Source organism: Sorex araneus, chromosome X (assembly GCF_027595985.1).
Source record: "Sorex araneus isolate mSorAra2 chromosome X, mSorAra2.pri, whole genome shotgun sequence".
In the NCBI taxonomy this organism is placed as follows: Eukaryota; Metazoa; Chordata; class Mammalia; order Eulipotyphla; family Soricidae; genus Sorex; species Sorex araneus.
In genome coordinates, this window is record NC_073313.1 from 138,752,403 (window position 1) to 138,766,869 (window position 14,467).

Below are 14,467 nucleotides of genomic sequence, written 5' to 3' on the forward strand. Positions count from 1 at the left end.
TTAAAAAAACCAATCTTGTTATTTTTTTAAATGTAGCAGTACTGCTATTTATTCAGCCACTAATTAAACTGACTGAATTGGGCATGAACTCCAAATTACTTTTATTTAACTTAATAAAATTTTTAATTGATCATCTGTAAGATAGACCATTACAAAGCTGTTCATAATTGGGTTTCAGTCATACAATGATCCTACACCCATCCCTCCACCAGTGTACATTTCCCACCACCAATGTCCCCTGTTTCCCTCCCACCATCCCCCAACACCCACCGCCCACCCCTAGCCTCCCTCTGAGAGGCACTTTCCTTCTTGTTCTCTCTCTCCTTTTTCTTTTGTTCATTATGGTTTGCAATACAGGTGCTAAGAGGTCATGGTGTTTGCTCAGGGCATTCAGTATTTTTATCAGGACGGTAAGGCTGGAGTAGCTTTTCAATTGGGTGGCTGCTTTGGGGTGTGGATATGACTGCTGCGGCTTCTGGAAATACAGGGAGGTGGGGGAAGGTAGCCTATCCTGATCCCAAAAAGCCTGGAGATTTCAGTCACAAAATCTGCATATCAGAATTTTCAACAAATTATATCTCAGTGAGATCCGTCCTGAGACAGTGGAGTCAGACCAGGTATATGTCAGCGATTTTGGATTGTGGGAGCAAGCAGCTGCTGGGGGCTCTGCTTGGGCAGGCCCCAGGCCAACCTGCCCCTCTCCGATTTACCCCAGTCTGTTCAGCCATGCATGGGTTCGAGATTAAAAGAGATGGCTTTCGATCTCTTTTGAGATTTATTTATGGGTCTCTGAAGGAAGGCTGGTAGTAGAGCTTACATGATGGCACTGGAGTTGGTTCATGGGGGTGATGGCCAGTGCTTCCAGGAGTATTGGGAAGTGGGGGTAGGTAGCCCATCTCAACTCCAAGAAAATCTGGAGATTTCAGCCACAAAACCCACATATCTGAATTTTCAGCAGACAATCTCGTTATTTGCAACATTATTCAAGAATCTAGAGGGTATTTTGTTTCATGAAATAAATAAGATAGACAAAAACAAATATATAACTTCACTCATATAGGGCATATAGAGAGAAAACTAACCGATGAGATATAAATAGAATGAACATAGGATTTGGAGTATAAAGCCAATTAGTAGTTAACAAAAGACAAAGGGAAAGGGAGAAGTAAATAAGAACAAAGCACGTGCATGTATAGTATAGATTGGACTTTTAGTGGTGAACTTAATGACTTAATGTAGTATATATATATACATAATGTTGATTTTTAACTGACATGTACCTTTAAGTTTCACGGTGTTATAATGCAGTGTTACTTCAATGAAAATTATGATTATCAATTTCACAGGTAACAATATATTAAAAACCCTCATCCGCTGCTCTAAAAGAATTTACTATTTTTATCATTTTTATGGTACAGGTGTCAAGACATGAAAACAACTGACTTTGGAGACAAAAAAGCTTTAACATTTTAAGCTTTAACATTAAGTTTTATGGGTTTTTTTTTGGTTTTTGTTTTTGGGTCACACCTGGAGATGCACAGGGGTTACTCCTGGCTCATGCAACCAGGAATTACTCCTGGCTGTGCTCATAGGACCATATGGGATGCTGGGGGTATGCCACGTGCAAGGCAAATGCCCTACCCACTGTACTATCACTCCAACTCCTAAGTTTTATGTTTTGCTAAGTCAAATCTAGTTGCTTATTTTGGAAGACAGAAAACACAGTTTATTATTTACCATAGAACCAATCTATAGCCACAGGAAATCCAGCCCATTGTTGTTAGTCTCCATGCAATGGAACAATATGCTACCTTTCCTGGAAGAACCAAAGAAGTTAATTCTGATGATAGTAGCTACTGGATAAAAAGTAGCAGAGCTGGTGAATAACTATGTTTTCTTAGTGTCCTGGCCACTGTTGGAAAGGGTAGGAGGGATATGTGTTTACAAATCATCTAAGAAACTTATAGTTACCCATTACATTTGATTCTGGGATATCAAATCCTAAATTTAAAAGAAAACTTACTGCTTGCTAAAAATGCTAATGTTCATTACTCTGCCAGGTATCTCTAAAGAAGAAAGAGGTAGCAATGAACTGCCTTGCTCATCTTACACAGTGCATACAGAGCACTTATTGTTCCCTACTGATCCAGGGTGAGAGATGGTTCTGAGTCCAGTTTCTGGTCACTTTTCAGTAACTAGTGACCAGAAAAACATCTGAGGCCAGGCTGAATGTCACTTGTCCGGTGGCTCTTAGGAACATCCTTGCTCCTTTCATGAACTCTAAACCTTTCTGTTTTAATCACTCAAACTCCAAATTTAAATACAAGAGTTCTGTATATCAAGACTAACTTACCAAAAGTGCAAGCATATCAGCCTATTAATTCTCCCAAACACAATTATTTTCTAACTATAAATTAATTTCAAGTAATATCAAGTAAACTGAGCAAATACATTTTTTGTTTGTTTTTGGGCTACACCCAGCTGTGCTCAGTGATCACTCCTGATGGGATTTGGGGGACCATATGGGATACCAGGGATCGAACCAGGTCGACTGTGTTTACTTTTTAAAGGGAGGTGAGGGAGATTGTATTTATAAGATGCTCTGGTCCTCTTAGAGTATCTGAGTGCTAGGCTAATCATAGAGATTACATGTGAAAAAATGATATAAGGTTTGGAAGTAGGGAATGGCATGGAAGGAGAGGGTGCCTCAGCTAGGAATGGGTAAGAGTCATGATCTGGTTCACTTATTTACTTTTTTTTTCAAAACGCAAATAATTTTACTTTGTGTCCTGAACTTTCTGTTTACTGTTTAAGAAAGACAGCACAGAAAATATTTTCATGTTGTAAAGAGTATACACTAAAAAGGAGAAGCTGATATGTTATTTTTTGGGGTGGGGAGCATGCCCAGCAGTGCTCAGGGCTCATTCCTCTGTTCTGAGGGCTCACTCCCGGCAGGGTTTAGGGGACAGAACCCGGGTTGGCCACATGCAAGGTCTGAGTCCTCCCCACTGTACTATCTCTCCAGCCCTGAGTGTAATCTATTCTTTGGTGGCCTGAGAAAATTTCACTTTTATAGTTTAATAATGCAAATATATAAATGGACATATTTTAAAAATGTTTTTACCTTATGATATAATCTGTTATTTTCCCATTCCAGCAACTTCTGAATTGATCTTCTGGTCTAAAAGAAAGAATCAAAATTTTGTTACAATATATGCTAAAAAACTTTGTGAACTATGTGTATATTATTTCTGTTACTTTTCATATCAATAAATATCATTATCTCTTCCTATCGTTTTTCTACTGGAAATCAGAAAAAAAGCAAAAAAAATACCACAACTGATGTTAACTACTAAAAGATAAGGAATGTGTATTATACTCTTAAAAGACCTCTCTATCTCTATCTTTCCACACATACACACAAGAAATCATAATGCATACTTTTCAAAATGAAAGAGAAAATGGGGAGAACATGTGTTTGCTTCGTCCTTTGATATTAACAAAAATACTTTAAAACCTGGATGAATCTGCACAGAGACCTCACAACCTAAAAGAACAATGGTTTGCAGCAAGGATGAAAGGAACAGCACCAAAGAATGATGAGAAAGAAAGATGGGGAGATGAGAGAGGGTGAGAGAAGTTTCTGTAATAACAAACTATTTCCTAAAGGAAATCTTACTCTAGTTTACAGGACAGAGGTTGTTCTAAATGTCTGGCATAATCCTACACATCAGCGTGGGCTCTAGAGGCAAGAAAATAAAGGGCATGAAAATGGCATCAGAGCCCTGGGTGGGGGGCCATCCTGAAAATCTCTCACAACTTAGATGACAGCAAGCTATTGGATACTGTTTCAGTTTTCATAACTATGGCAACAAGCCTTGAAGACAAATTCCTGAAACTTACTGAAATTGCTTTCACTCCTAGCAACTACCAAGACCTCCTTGGGATTAGAGAGATAATTACCAAGCCTGTTTGTTTCTGACATTCAACCCTGCCAGCCCACATTTGACTGCTGGCGTTGCACACTCACAGACAGAAAGTGCTCTGCCAACTGCACAATGGAGTTCTACTGCCTAAAAAGCCACCCTGCACACAGCCAGTCCCTGCATTTAATCAGCACTGGAGTATGAGCTTTGTAACTGGATGGGGTTGAGGTCCCAGCCTTCTCATCAACTCGCCCCTGCACGGAATCTCCAGCTCTGTCCAGTTCTCTGTGCTACAGTTAGGCAGGTACAGAACATCAGCAACGCCAAAGTGCTAAACTCAGCATACAGCCCGGTGAGCAATGAAAAGACACATCCTTGTTTGCTGCAGAGATCTGTTGTAGGCTGGAGCACAGGTGCTGCTGAGCAACTGTGACAGCAATGCTGATTTTTTGGTAGATTGTTGCTACACAGCCAGAAAGACTGTGCTACCAGTCAGCCCCTGAATAACTGTGCTGCTAAACAGCTAGGGCTGAGGCCTATCTTTTCAGGGCTCATAACAGCTACTGAGGTAGCCAGACACTTGAAACAGAAAGCCTTCTTACCCTTTGCAGTACAGCTATTGTCTCAGTAACTGGTAGGTATAGGTGACCCTGCATTCCTCAGTCACTACTATGCGTCCTTGAACCTGGTGCCACAGCTAGCATTAGGAACTAGGAACTCTGAAATTCCCTGTCGACACTATTCCTGCTTGACACTAGTGCTACCACCAGTACACAATCTCCAGAACATTCTGATTGCCATTGACATAACTGAAACATTAAACACTGTCCACACTAGCCACTTGAAAAAGATTTCTAGCCTCCACATAGGCCTTGATGGAGTTCTATAAAGGGAGAAGGAGGACTCTCCTATATCGATATATGAAGACAACAGCCTGGGATGAGTACAGCAGAACTATGCAAGCTACTTGGGGAAGTGCTCAAAACAATAGCTCCCACGCGTGATGCTCCATGACATGAAGAAAGGAATGGAAGAGAAATTCAGCAAAGATGAGAAAATGTGAGGCAGAAATAACAGACTAAGGAATGCAGAAATTTAAACAAAAATGCAACAAGAGTGGGGATCAACAGCAGAACAGAAGGAAACAAAAATTCAAATAATGAACTTGAAGATAAAGTAGGTAGCAACATACAAAAAGATCAGTAAATAGCAACAACCAAAGATAAGAAAGAGTGCTAAAAGAATGAGAAAATCAAGAAAAAAACACACAAAAAACAAGCCTTTTAAGGCTATGTCCATAAGACTAGCATTTAATCAAATTCATGAGGAAAGCTACACCCCTTTGAAGTTAAGGTGGAGCAACAGAAGGTTAAGTGACATTTGCTTATATCAGGCCAAAGAAACTTAGTCCCTTCCAGTCCATATCCGACTGACAGCAGGCAGCCTGAATGAATACCTAGAATCAGAAATCACCTGTAGACTTCCCAAAGCATAGTCAGTTAGCAAGGCAGCCCCCTCCCACATTACATGTTATACCCTCTTTCAGTCCTAGAGGACATACTCTGTAACTGAGATTATAGCCCCATCTGAAACTCAACCTTAACTCCTCAGAGGTTATCAGACCTATGTAACAAAATCAGAGAAGTCCGGAGGCTGCCAGGCACTGGTGACCTGGTGCACACATGATTTTGAACTTTTGATGCAGCTCAGGTCTGTTCAAAATTGGTGTCAAAGACCTTGCCAAACATTGCTGCGCCGTATCCAGGGTACTTACCAGGTCTGCCTGATGCTGGCAATACACCTTTTGCTGGGTACTGAAAATGAAAATCCCACATTTGCTATGTAAGCCTGCTTGGAGCCATAGTTGTTATTAGGCACTTGTGACCTTATGGCCCCAGTCACTGTTCAGGCCTGCTATAAACTTCAACATCATAGCCAAATATCAGGAATTATCTGTGAACATAGGATCATAGTATTGACCTGCTAGACTTCAGTGCAGTAGCGGCTGTGGGACACTTGTTATCACGAATTCACAGATACACAAACTCAGAGCTATGGTCAGTCTGGAATTAGAGAGCATTAAACCCTAAATAGTCTTTACAAATATAAACCCTCACCCCTTACCAATCTCCTCACATGCACCAAGAACAAAGAAGAGATGAAGGAATTCAATCCCATTGAAGGATAAAAATTTTAAAAGTCCAAGAAGATAAGCTTTGCTGAAAGTAGGTAAAGTGACAAACATGATAATCTTTCAGTACTTGTATTACAAAACATAATGCACAAAAGGAGAAAGAGATAGAGAGAGAGAAGAGAAAGAAGGTGTATGGCCTGCCATAGACCATAGAGGTAGGCTGGGGGACAGGAGGGAAACTAGAAACATTGGTGGTGGGAAATGTACACTGGTGAAGAGAGTGGTGTTGGAGCACTGTATGCCTGAAAGCCAATCAGGAACAACTTTGTAACTGTGTGTCTCAAGGTGATTTAATTTTAAAAAAGTCCAAGAAGGACCTGAACACACAGAGCCTTCTAACCCCCCTGAAAGTAACAATCCCAATGTTGTTCACTGAATGACGAAATAAATAGAGGGCAAATTCAACAAGGAAAGTATGAGAAAAATCCAAACAAATCACTGGATTAAAGAATATAATAGCAATCAAGGGCTGGAGGGATAGTACAGTGGGCAGGGCGTTTGCCTTGCATGTGGCCGACCCAGGTTCGATTCCTCTGTTCCTCTCGGAGAGCCTGGCAAGCTACTGAGAGTATCCCACCCGCACGGCAGAGCCTGGCAAGCTGCTGGTGGCATATTCGATATGCCAAAAACAGTAACAAGTCTCACAATGGAGACATTACTGGTGCCCACTCAAGCAAACGGATGAACAATGGGACAGCAGTGCTACAACAGTGCTACAGTATAGCAATCAAACTAAAAAACATAGAGGGGCTCAACAGCAGAATGTCAGAAGCTGAGGATCAAATCAGTGAGCTTGAGTATAAGGAAGGGGTGCATTAAAAGAGAAAATAATCCATTCATCTGTCGTTGGACTATGCAGTTGCAAGGAATGACAAAATTATGCAATTTGCTGCAATTTCAACCATAATATCCTGGTTGAAACTGAAGATATTATGTTGTGTGAAGTAAGCCAGACAATAAGATAGACAAACACACAGAATGATCTCACTTATTTCTAGTTTTCAGAATACTGGATGAGGAAATGTATTATAATAAAGGGGGACACCTTTATCACTCTTGACCCCAGTGTTTTAAGAAGACAGGGACAGAGAAGAAAACAAATCAAAGGGGCAAGTTGAGAATGGGAAGTGATGGTGATCAGGCATCAGGGCTTCTGTTATATAGGTGGCATGGGTGGGTGGTACAGCCATAAACAAGCACAGGCTCAACAACACTAAAAGCATAAGATCTAAGCTACAACCAGTGGTGGGATTCGTGTTGAAGTATTATATACCTAAAACTCAACTACCAATAACCTTGTAAATCACAGTTCATTTTTTTGGGGGGGGTCACACCAGGCATTGCACAGGGGTTACTCCTGGCTTATCCACTCAGCAATTATTTCTGGCAGCACTTAGGGGATAATATGGGATGATGGGAATCGGACCTGGGTCAGCCATGTGCAAGGTAAATGCCCTACCCGCTGTGCTATTACTCCAGCCCCAAATCACAGTTCCTTTTTTTTTTCTTTTTGGGTCACACCCAGCGATGCACAGGGGTTACTCCTGGCTCATGCACTCAGGAATTGCTCCTGCAGGTGCTCAGGGGACCATATGGGATGCTGGGAATCGAACTCGGGTCAGCCGCATGCAAGGCAAATGCCCTACCCACTGTGCTATCGCTCCAGCCCCTCACAGTTCTTTAATTAAATAAAAATATAAAAAGGGAAATTAAAAATGAAGAAACATAAGAGATATATGGAACAGTATAAAGAAAAATAATATTCGCATTACATGGTTCTAGAAGGAAAGGACAGAAAGTAAGGGGACGAATCTTCATTGAAGTAATAATAGTTGATTACTTAATCTGAGGAAGGAGAGATATACCCAGACCCAGGAAGCTAAGAGTTCCAAACAAAATAAATCTCAGTAGCCTAACATCAAGATACTTGGAAAAAGGCAAAGTCACATAGAGAAACAGAACTCCTGAGAGCAAAGAGATAAAAGAAAACTCTCATATGGGGACCTTTATTAGACTCAGCAAATTTCTCAACAGAAACTCTAGGCCAGAAGAAAATATATGTGTGCAAAATATTCAATTAAAAAGACCACCAACCAAGAATGCTCTGTTTAGTTAGGTTATCATTCAAATCCAAAGGAGTGAAAGATACAAACTTCAAAGAAAAGATAAAGAGGGGCCAAAGAGATGATACATTGGGAAGGGCACTGGCCTTGCATGTGGCCAACCTGGGTTCAATCTCTGGCATCCTGCATGGTTTCCCGAGCCTGCCAGGCTTGAGTGCAGAGCCAGGAATAACCTGGGTGCTGCCATGTGGGGCCCCTAAACAAAAAATGAGAAAGAAATTCATGGCCTATACAATTCTCCTGCAAGAAATACAAATTGGTTTCCTATAATAAAGAAATCTCATCTGGCAGTAATAAGATACTTAAAAGTCACACAAAAATCTGAGATCTGAGAAAGAAGAGGACATAGCTCGATGAGTTAGTGCTTACGATGAAAGCATAAGGCTGTGAGTTCAATAATCAATTCTACTGATGACTGAGATCCTGGCAGCTGTGCCGTCAGTTGTCCATGGTATAGCAAGCAATTTCCATTCATATTAAAGACAGGTTGGTATGAACACCCTAATCAAATGGGTATGAATCCATGGTAAGCACCGCTACTAAAAGGTGTGTGGACATGAAGGCTAGGGAGAGCAAGAAGCACATGTGTGAACACCACAGAGACCCTTGGCAAGCACTACAAACAGAATGTGCACAAGCACCAATCCAAAGAATTAGATGCTCAGTGATCATTATAATGAGTGTGCAAGTTCAGTTGTATAACACTCAGTGATCACCACAATAAATGTGTGAGCGCCACAGCTAGGTGTGTGTATTTGATTGCGAGTGAATGTCTCTGTGTGTGCAATTCCCAGTCATGGCAAAAACATTAACAATGAAAGGAAGAGAAAGGAAGGGAAACATGGGAAAGAAGAGTAGTAATGGGTTTTCTTAGAAGGAACACAAGACTAAACTGATAGGAGGTAACTGGGGAAGGGAGCAGGGGCCTCAAATATATTGGCAGAGGTATGTGGAGGTATGCTTTTTGTGTTTACTTAAACCACAGAACAAAACACCAAAAGCATGAGATCTAACTGTGCCTGTCAAGGAGGCAGGCTGGAGGGTAGGAAAGAACCTGGGGGCATTGTGGAGGAAGTGAAGTTAACGCTGGTGGTGGGATTGTTGCTAGAACGTTTTATTGCAATCCAACTATGAATAACTTTCTAATTCACAGTGTCTTAATAATTTTTAAAAGGGTTAAAATGTATCAGGATTGCCTTATCAAAGAAACTAAAATCTCCCAGCCCCACATTATGCCTCAAAATAAAACTGCTTACAACCACCAATATTTAAAAACAATAGCTCTTTGTCAAGAGACTATAGTTGAAAACTTGATTTTCTGTTGAATGTACATATGCTTTACCTCAGAAGTCTATGGCACTCTACTGTGAACTGAGTGAAGTTCAACTGCTTAAATAAATTAAAAGGGAGAAGCTCAATAAAGATGCAAAACCAATGCAATGCACTGGTACAACAGTCTTTGGGCTGAAAACACTGGGGCACTCAGGAGGCAGATGGGCCAAGACCCTCCCTACAGAAGCCCCAGGAGCCACAGCCATATAAAGGGCCCAACTTTGCTGTTTCACAACTAATCTCAGAAGAGATGCCAAGCTGACAAATCTCACAGGTACAACGGGTTTTCAGGGAGAAAATTCTGGGGTCTTCTCAGAGTGGGGCAGGCAGCCTGCCCGGACTCCCCGTACTGCTGGAAGCCCCAGCAGCCACACCCACGTCCCACAGCTGCCACCACGTGATGGCCCCACTTCATGACTAATCTAGAAGAGATGCCACGTCAAGCCAATGCAACTCACTGGTACCCTGGTCTTTGGGCAGAAGTCTCTGGGACACCCTTAGGAGCAGGGGGCAGGCTGAAAATCATCCGAGTTCTCCAGATCCTGGAGCTCTGTGGAGCACCTTCAAATTTCACAATACTGACAGCCCAATAGGAGCACAGCAAATTAGAGTGGGAAGTAGTATAGAAGCTAACTAAGCTTAATAAACAATAATAAACTAGCAACAAATAGCTCATAGTGAGATATTGACAATTTTCACAAACTTTCTTTTACTGAACTATTTTTTTGATAATTCTATTTGCCAGTCTTTTTTGTAACAAGCAAAGTAAAATGATTTATTCTGTGCCTTCCATGGAGGCAGGTGGGAAACTGGGGACAATGGTAGAAGGAATGTAACACTGATGGTGGGACTGGTGTTGGAATATTGAATGCTCAAAACAATTGTATTATGAACAATTTGGTTGAGCAAATGTCACACTTGTGGTGAGATTGATATTGAAACACTGAATGCCCCATACAGCTAGATTATAAAAAACTTTGTAAACCATGATGTTTAAATAAAGTTAAAAACAACAAAAAAATTAAAAGGGATATAAGCTTAGAACTCGATGTAAACTTCACGGTCATATGAAGCATTAGATAGAAGAAAGAAATGGAAATGGGAAGAGACAAATGGAACCTAAAATGTCTACACAACAGGCAATTTCCCCCAACTACATAGGAAAAATACAAGAGGTCAAAGAAATGAAGACAAACTGCAAAAACACAGAACACACATATAATGGCAATAAATTTCTTTATAACAATAATTTAACTAAATGTCAATGCTTGCAATGATTCATTTTAACACTTTAATTTTTGTTCTATTAGCATCGATTTACAACACTATGTATTTATGTGTATCCAAAACCCATCAGAAAGCATAGTGTGAACAGATGGATCAGAGAAAAAACACTTAACTTTCTACTGCCTTACAGGAGACACATTTGAACTTCAATGATAAAAACAAGCTAAAGTAAAAGGTTAGACAACAATCATACAGGCAAATGGTAAACTAAAGCAGGCAGGGATGGGCACATTCAGATCCAACAAGATAGGCTGCAAACCAAGAAAGATCATAGGAGATAGAGATAAAAATTATATAACGATTAAGGAGTCAATACATGAAGTGGACTTATAATCTTAATGTACACACATCAAGTGAAGGGACAGCAAATCATATACATTGAGTACCAGCAGGCCTTACGAGAGAGACTGACAGTACCACAATAGCTGTTGCAGGCTTTTAACACTCCAGACTCACCATGGGCTAGTTCAATCATTCAGAAAATCAGTAAGGGAAAACACTTAAATGAGGAGTTCGAAGAGATGGGCCTAAAGGATATGTACAAGTCCACTATTTCTCAGAAACCAAATACATTCTTCTCCAGTGCACTTAGGACATCCTCCAGGAAGTATCATATGTTGAAACATAAATACTCATTTAAATAAAGTCATAAAGATTGAAATAAGTCATGCATCCTTTTAAAAAATTGTAATGCTATAAAGTTAGGAACCAGCCTTGGAAGGAAATCTGGAAAAACCTCAAATTTCTGAAGACAAAATAACTTGTTATTGAAAACTACTGGATCAAAGAAGAAAGCAAGAAAGAATTCCTTGATACACATGACAATGAAGGTATGAGTTATTAGAAAATATGGAACACAGTCAAAGTAGTGTTAAGAGGGAAATTAATAGCAATACAGCTTAGATCAAGAAAGGCAATAAACAATAAACAATAAAATAAACAATTTAATGTCACACCTGGGCGCCCGACTAGCTCAGTCGGTAGAGCATGAGACTCTTAATGTCACACCTAATGAAGAAGAAATAGAGCAACAAATAAAACCCAAATCCATCAAAAGAAAGAAGGAAATAATAAAACTAAAGTAGAAATAAAAAAGGAGTAAAAGACAGTATAAAATATAAATGAAACTAAAAGTTGGTTCATTAGAAAAAAATCTTAATCAAACAACACCCCCCCCCAAAAAAAATAACTCCCAACAGTTATAAACCTTCAGCTAGACTCATTAAGAAAAAGAGAAAAAGTCCTCTAAATATGTTCAGAAATGAAAGGGGAGGAAGAAATACAGATACCATAGAAATACAAAGGATCATAAGAGATGACCATGCACAACTTTTATGCCACCAAACTGGAGAATTTGGACAAACTGTTAGGATCTAATAACCTCCCCATATTATTTCTTTCAGTTTCTCTCAGGCCAACATTAATCTTCTATCAAAAGCAAACAAAAACTGTGCAAAAAATTATAGACCAACATCCCTGACAACATGGATATAAACATTCTCAAAGAGCAGGGAGATAGCCCAAAGGGATCATAAGAGACCACCATGAACAATATTTATGATGCTACACTGGAGAACTTAAGTCAATAAAATACTAGAATCAGAAAACCTGAAAAAGTCAATCATAAACAAAAAAATAGAAGCAGTAATTAAAGTGTCTCCCAAAACAAAAATCTAGGGTCAAAGGCAATGGAGTTTTACCTTGGTAGAAGCTCCACATGGGAGCAGATTGGAGAAACCCTATATGAACAAAGGCCTGTGCCCACATGGCCAAGCATATGTGGTGCCTGAGCACTTGTATTGCCTGCACCTCCCCCCCTTTTTTTTTTCTTTTTGGGTCACACCCGGTGATGCACAGGGGTTACTCCTGGCTCTACACTAAGGAATTGCTCCTGGCAGTGCTCAGGGGACCATATGGGATGCTGGGAATCGAACCCGGGTCGGCTGCGTGCACGGCAAACGCCCTACCTGCTGTGCTATCGCTCCAGCCCCTGCACTTCCCCTCTTGAGATGTATACTGGGGCTCTCTCTCCGCCTCTGGAGAAGCTCTGTTCTCTCTTCAGCATGTTTCTCCCACTTTTCTTTCCTTCCCTCCTCTTCCTCAAAACCTCCAAATAAAATCTGTTTTTACTTCACTGCTCATCTACTCCTGAAATTGTTTTCTGTGAGAAAGACAAGGACCCGGAAACCCTGTGTAAGACCTAGGACTGATTTTCCTTTCCTGCAAAAAAACAATTCCTCTCTCCAGCCTGAGTCCACGGCTCCCCAAGAAACTGGGTGGTGGGGATCAACTCCCGGGCCAAAAAGACCAAGTGGACGTCAGGTGTGGCTTGACAGCCCATGCTGTGCAGAGCCTCATCCTCAAACTTTAGCAGTCCTAGCCTCCCCAGCTGGCTGGTAGAGTTGGGAGAATGTGACCTCTGACTTCAGAAGGACTAGTGTGCACACTTGACATGCAGAAGCCCTGGATTTGATCTCTGATACCATAAGGTCTCTAAGCACAACTGGGAGCAAATACTGAAAAGTGAAGTAGGAAAAGTTCCTGAACACCATGGGGTATGTCCCAAACAAAATTCTAAAAAAAAAAATCTTTGCAAGTGGACTCTTTTAGCCATTAAAAGAATGGAGTTCTGAAACATTCTATGACATAGATAAATCTTGAAGACATTATGCTCCACAAAAATAAACTAAGTAAAATAATGCCAAACATGAAATTATTCTACTTATAAAGTACATACAGTAGGCATATCTGCAGAGATAAAGAGCTGACAGAGGCTACCAGGGTTTGAAAGAAGGGTTACTAAAGAGTTATTGTTTCATAGCTACATAACTACAAAGATTCTTTCAGGATAATAGAAAGTATTTGAAAATAGTGGCAAAGTTTACACAACATTGTCAGTGCAATTAATATCAATTAATTGTATACTTAAATGTTTAAAATAATAAATTTTATGGGCTGGAGCGATAGCACAGCGGGTAGGGCATTTGCCTTACATGCCGCTGACCCAGGTTCGATTCCCAGCATCCCATATGGTCCCCTGAATACCTCCAGGGGTAATTCCTGAGTGCAGAGCCAGGAGTAACCCCTGAGCATTGCCGGGTGTGATCCAAAAAGCAAAAAATAAAAAAAAAATAAATACATTTTATACCAGGCATGGGGCTGGAGCGATAGCACAGCGGTAGGGCGTTCGCCTTTCACGTGGTCGACCCGGGTTCGATTCCTCCGCCCCTCTCGGAGAGCCTGGCAAGATACTCGTGGTGTACTGGATATGCCAAAAACAGTAACAATAAGTCTGACAATGAGAGACGTTACTGGTGCCTGCTCGAACAAATCGATGAGCAATGGGATGACAGTGACCAGGCATATTGTTAAAAGGCCTCCCAAGTAGTGCTCTGGAGACTCAGGGACCCCTATAAGCATTGCTTGACTACAGGGCAGGACAGTTCAGTGCTTGGACTTACAATGTGGTGCTGCTCTGGCCTGGTGGTACTGGGGCCACTAGGGTCACACCTGGTGGTACCTGGTAGTGCTTGAGGGGCCATGTGTTGTTCAGGGGTGTCAGGCAATGTCAAGTTCAAACTTAGGTTCTGGCACATGCCAGGCAC

At 40.9% G+C, this 14,467-nt stretch overlaps 1 protein-coding gene across 1 annotated transcript in view; it reads right to left on the reverse strand.

Moving 5' to 3' along the window:
• Positions 1-14,467, reverse strand: part of CHIC1 (cysteine rich hydrophobic domain 1) — a 66,943-nt gene that overhangs the window by 11,446 nt on the left and 41,030 nt on the right. The window contains exon 4 of the mRNA XM_004620908.2: positions 3,125-3,181. Within this exon, the coding sequence (XP_004620965.1) occupies positions 3,125-3,181 (57 nt within the window). The remainder of the gene's footprint in view (positions 1-3,124; positions 3,182-14,467) is intronic.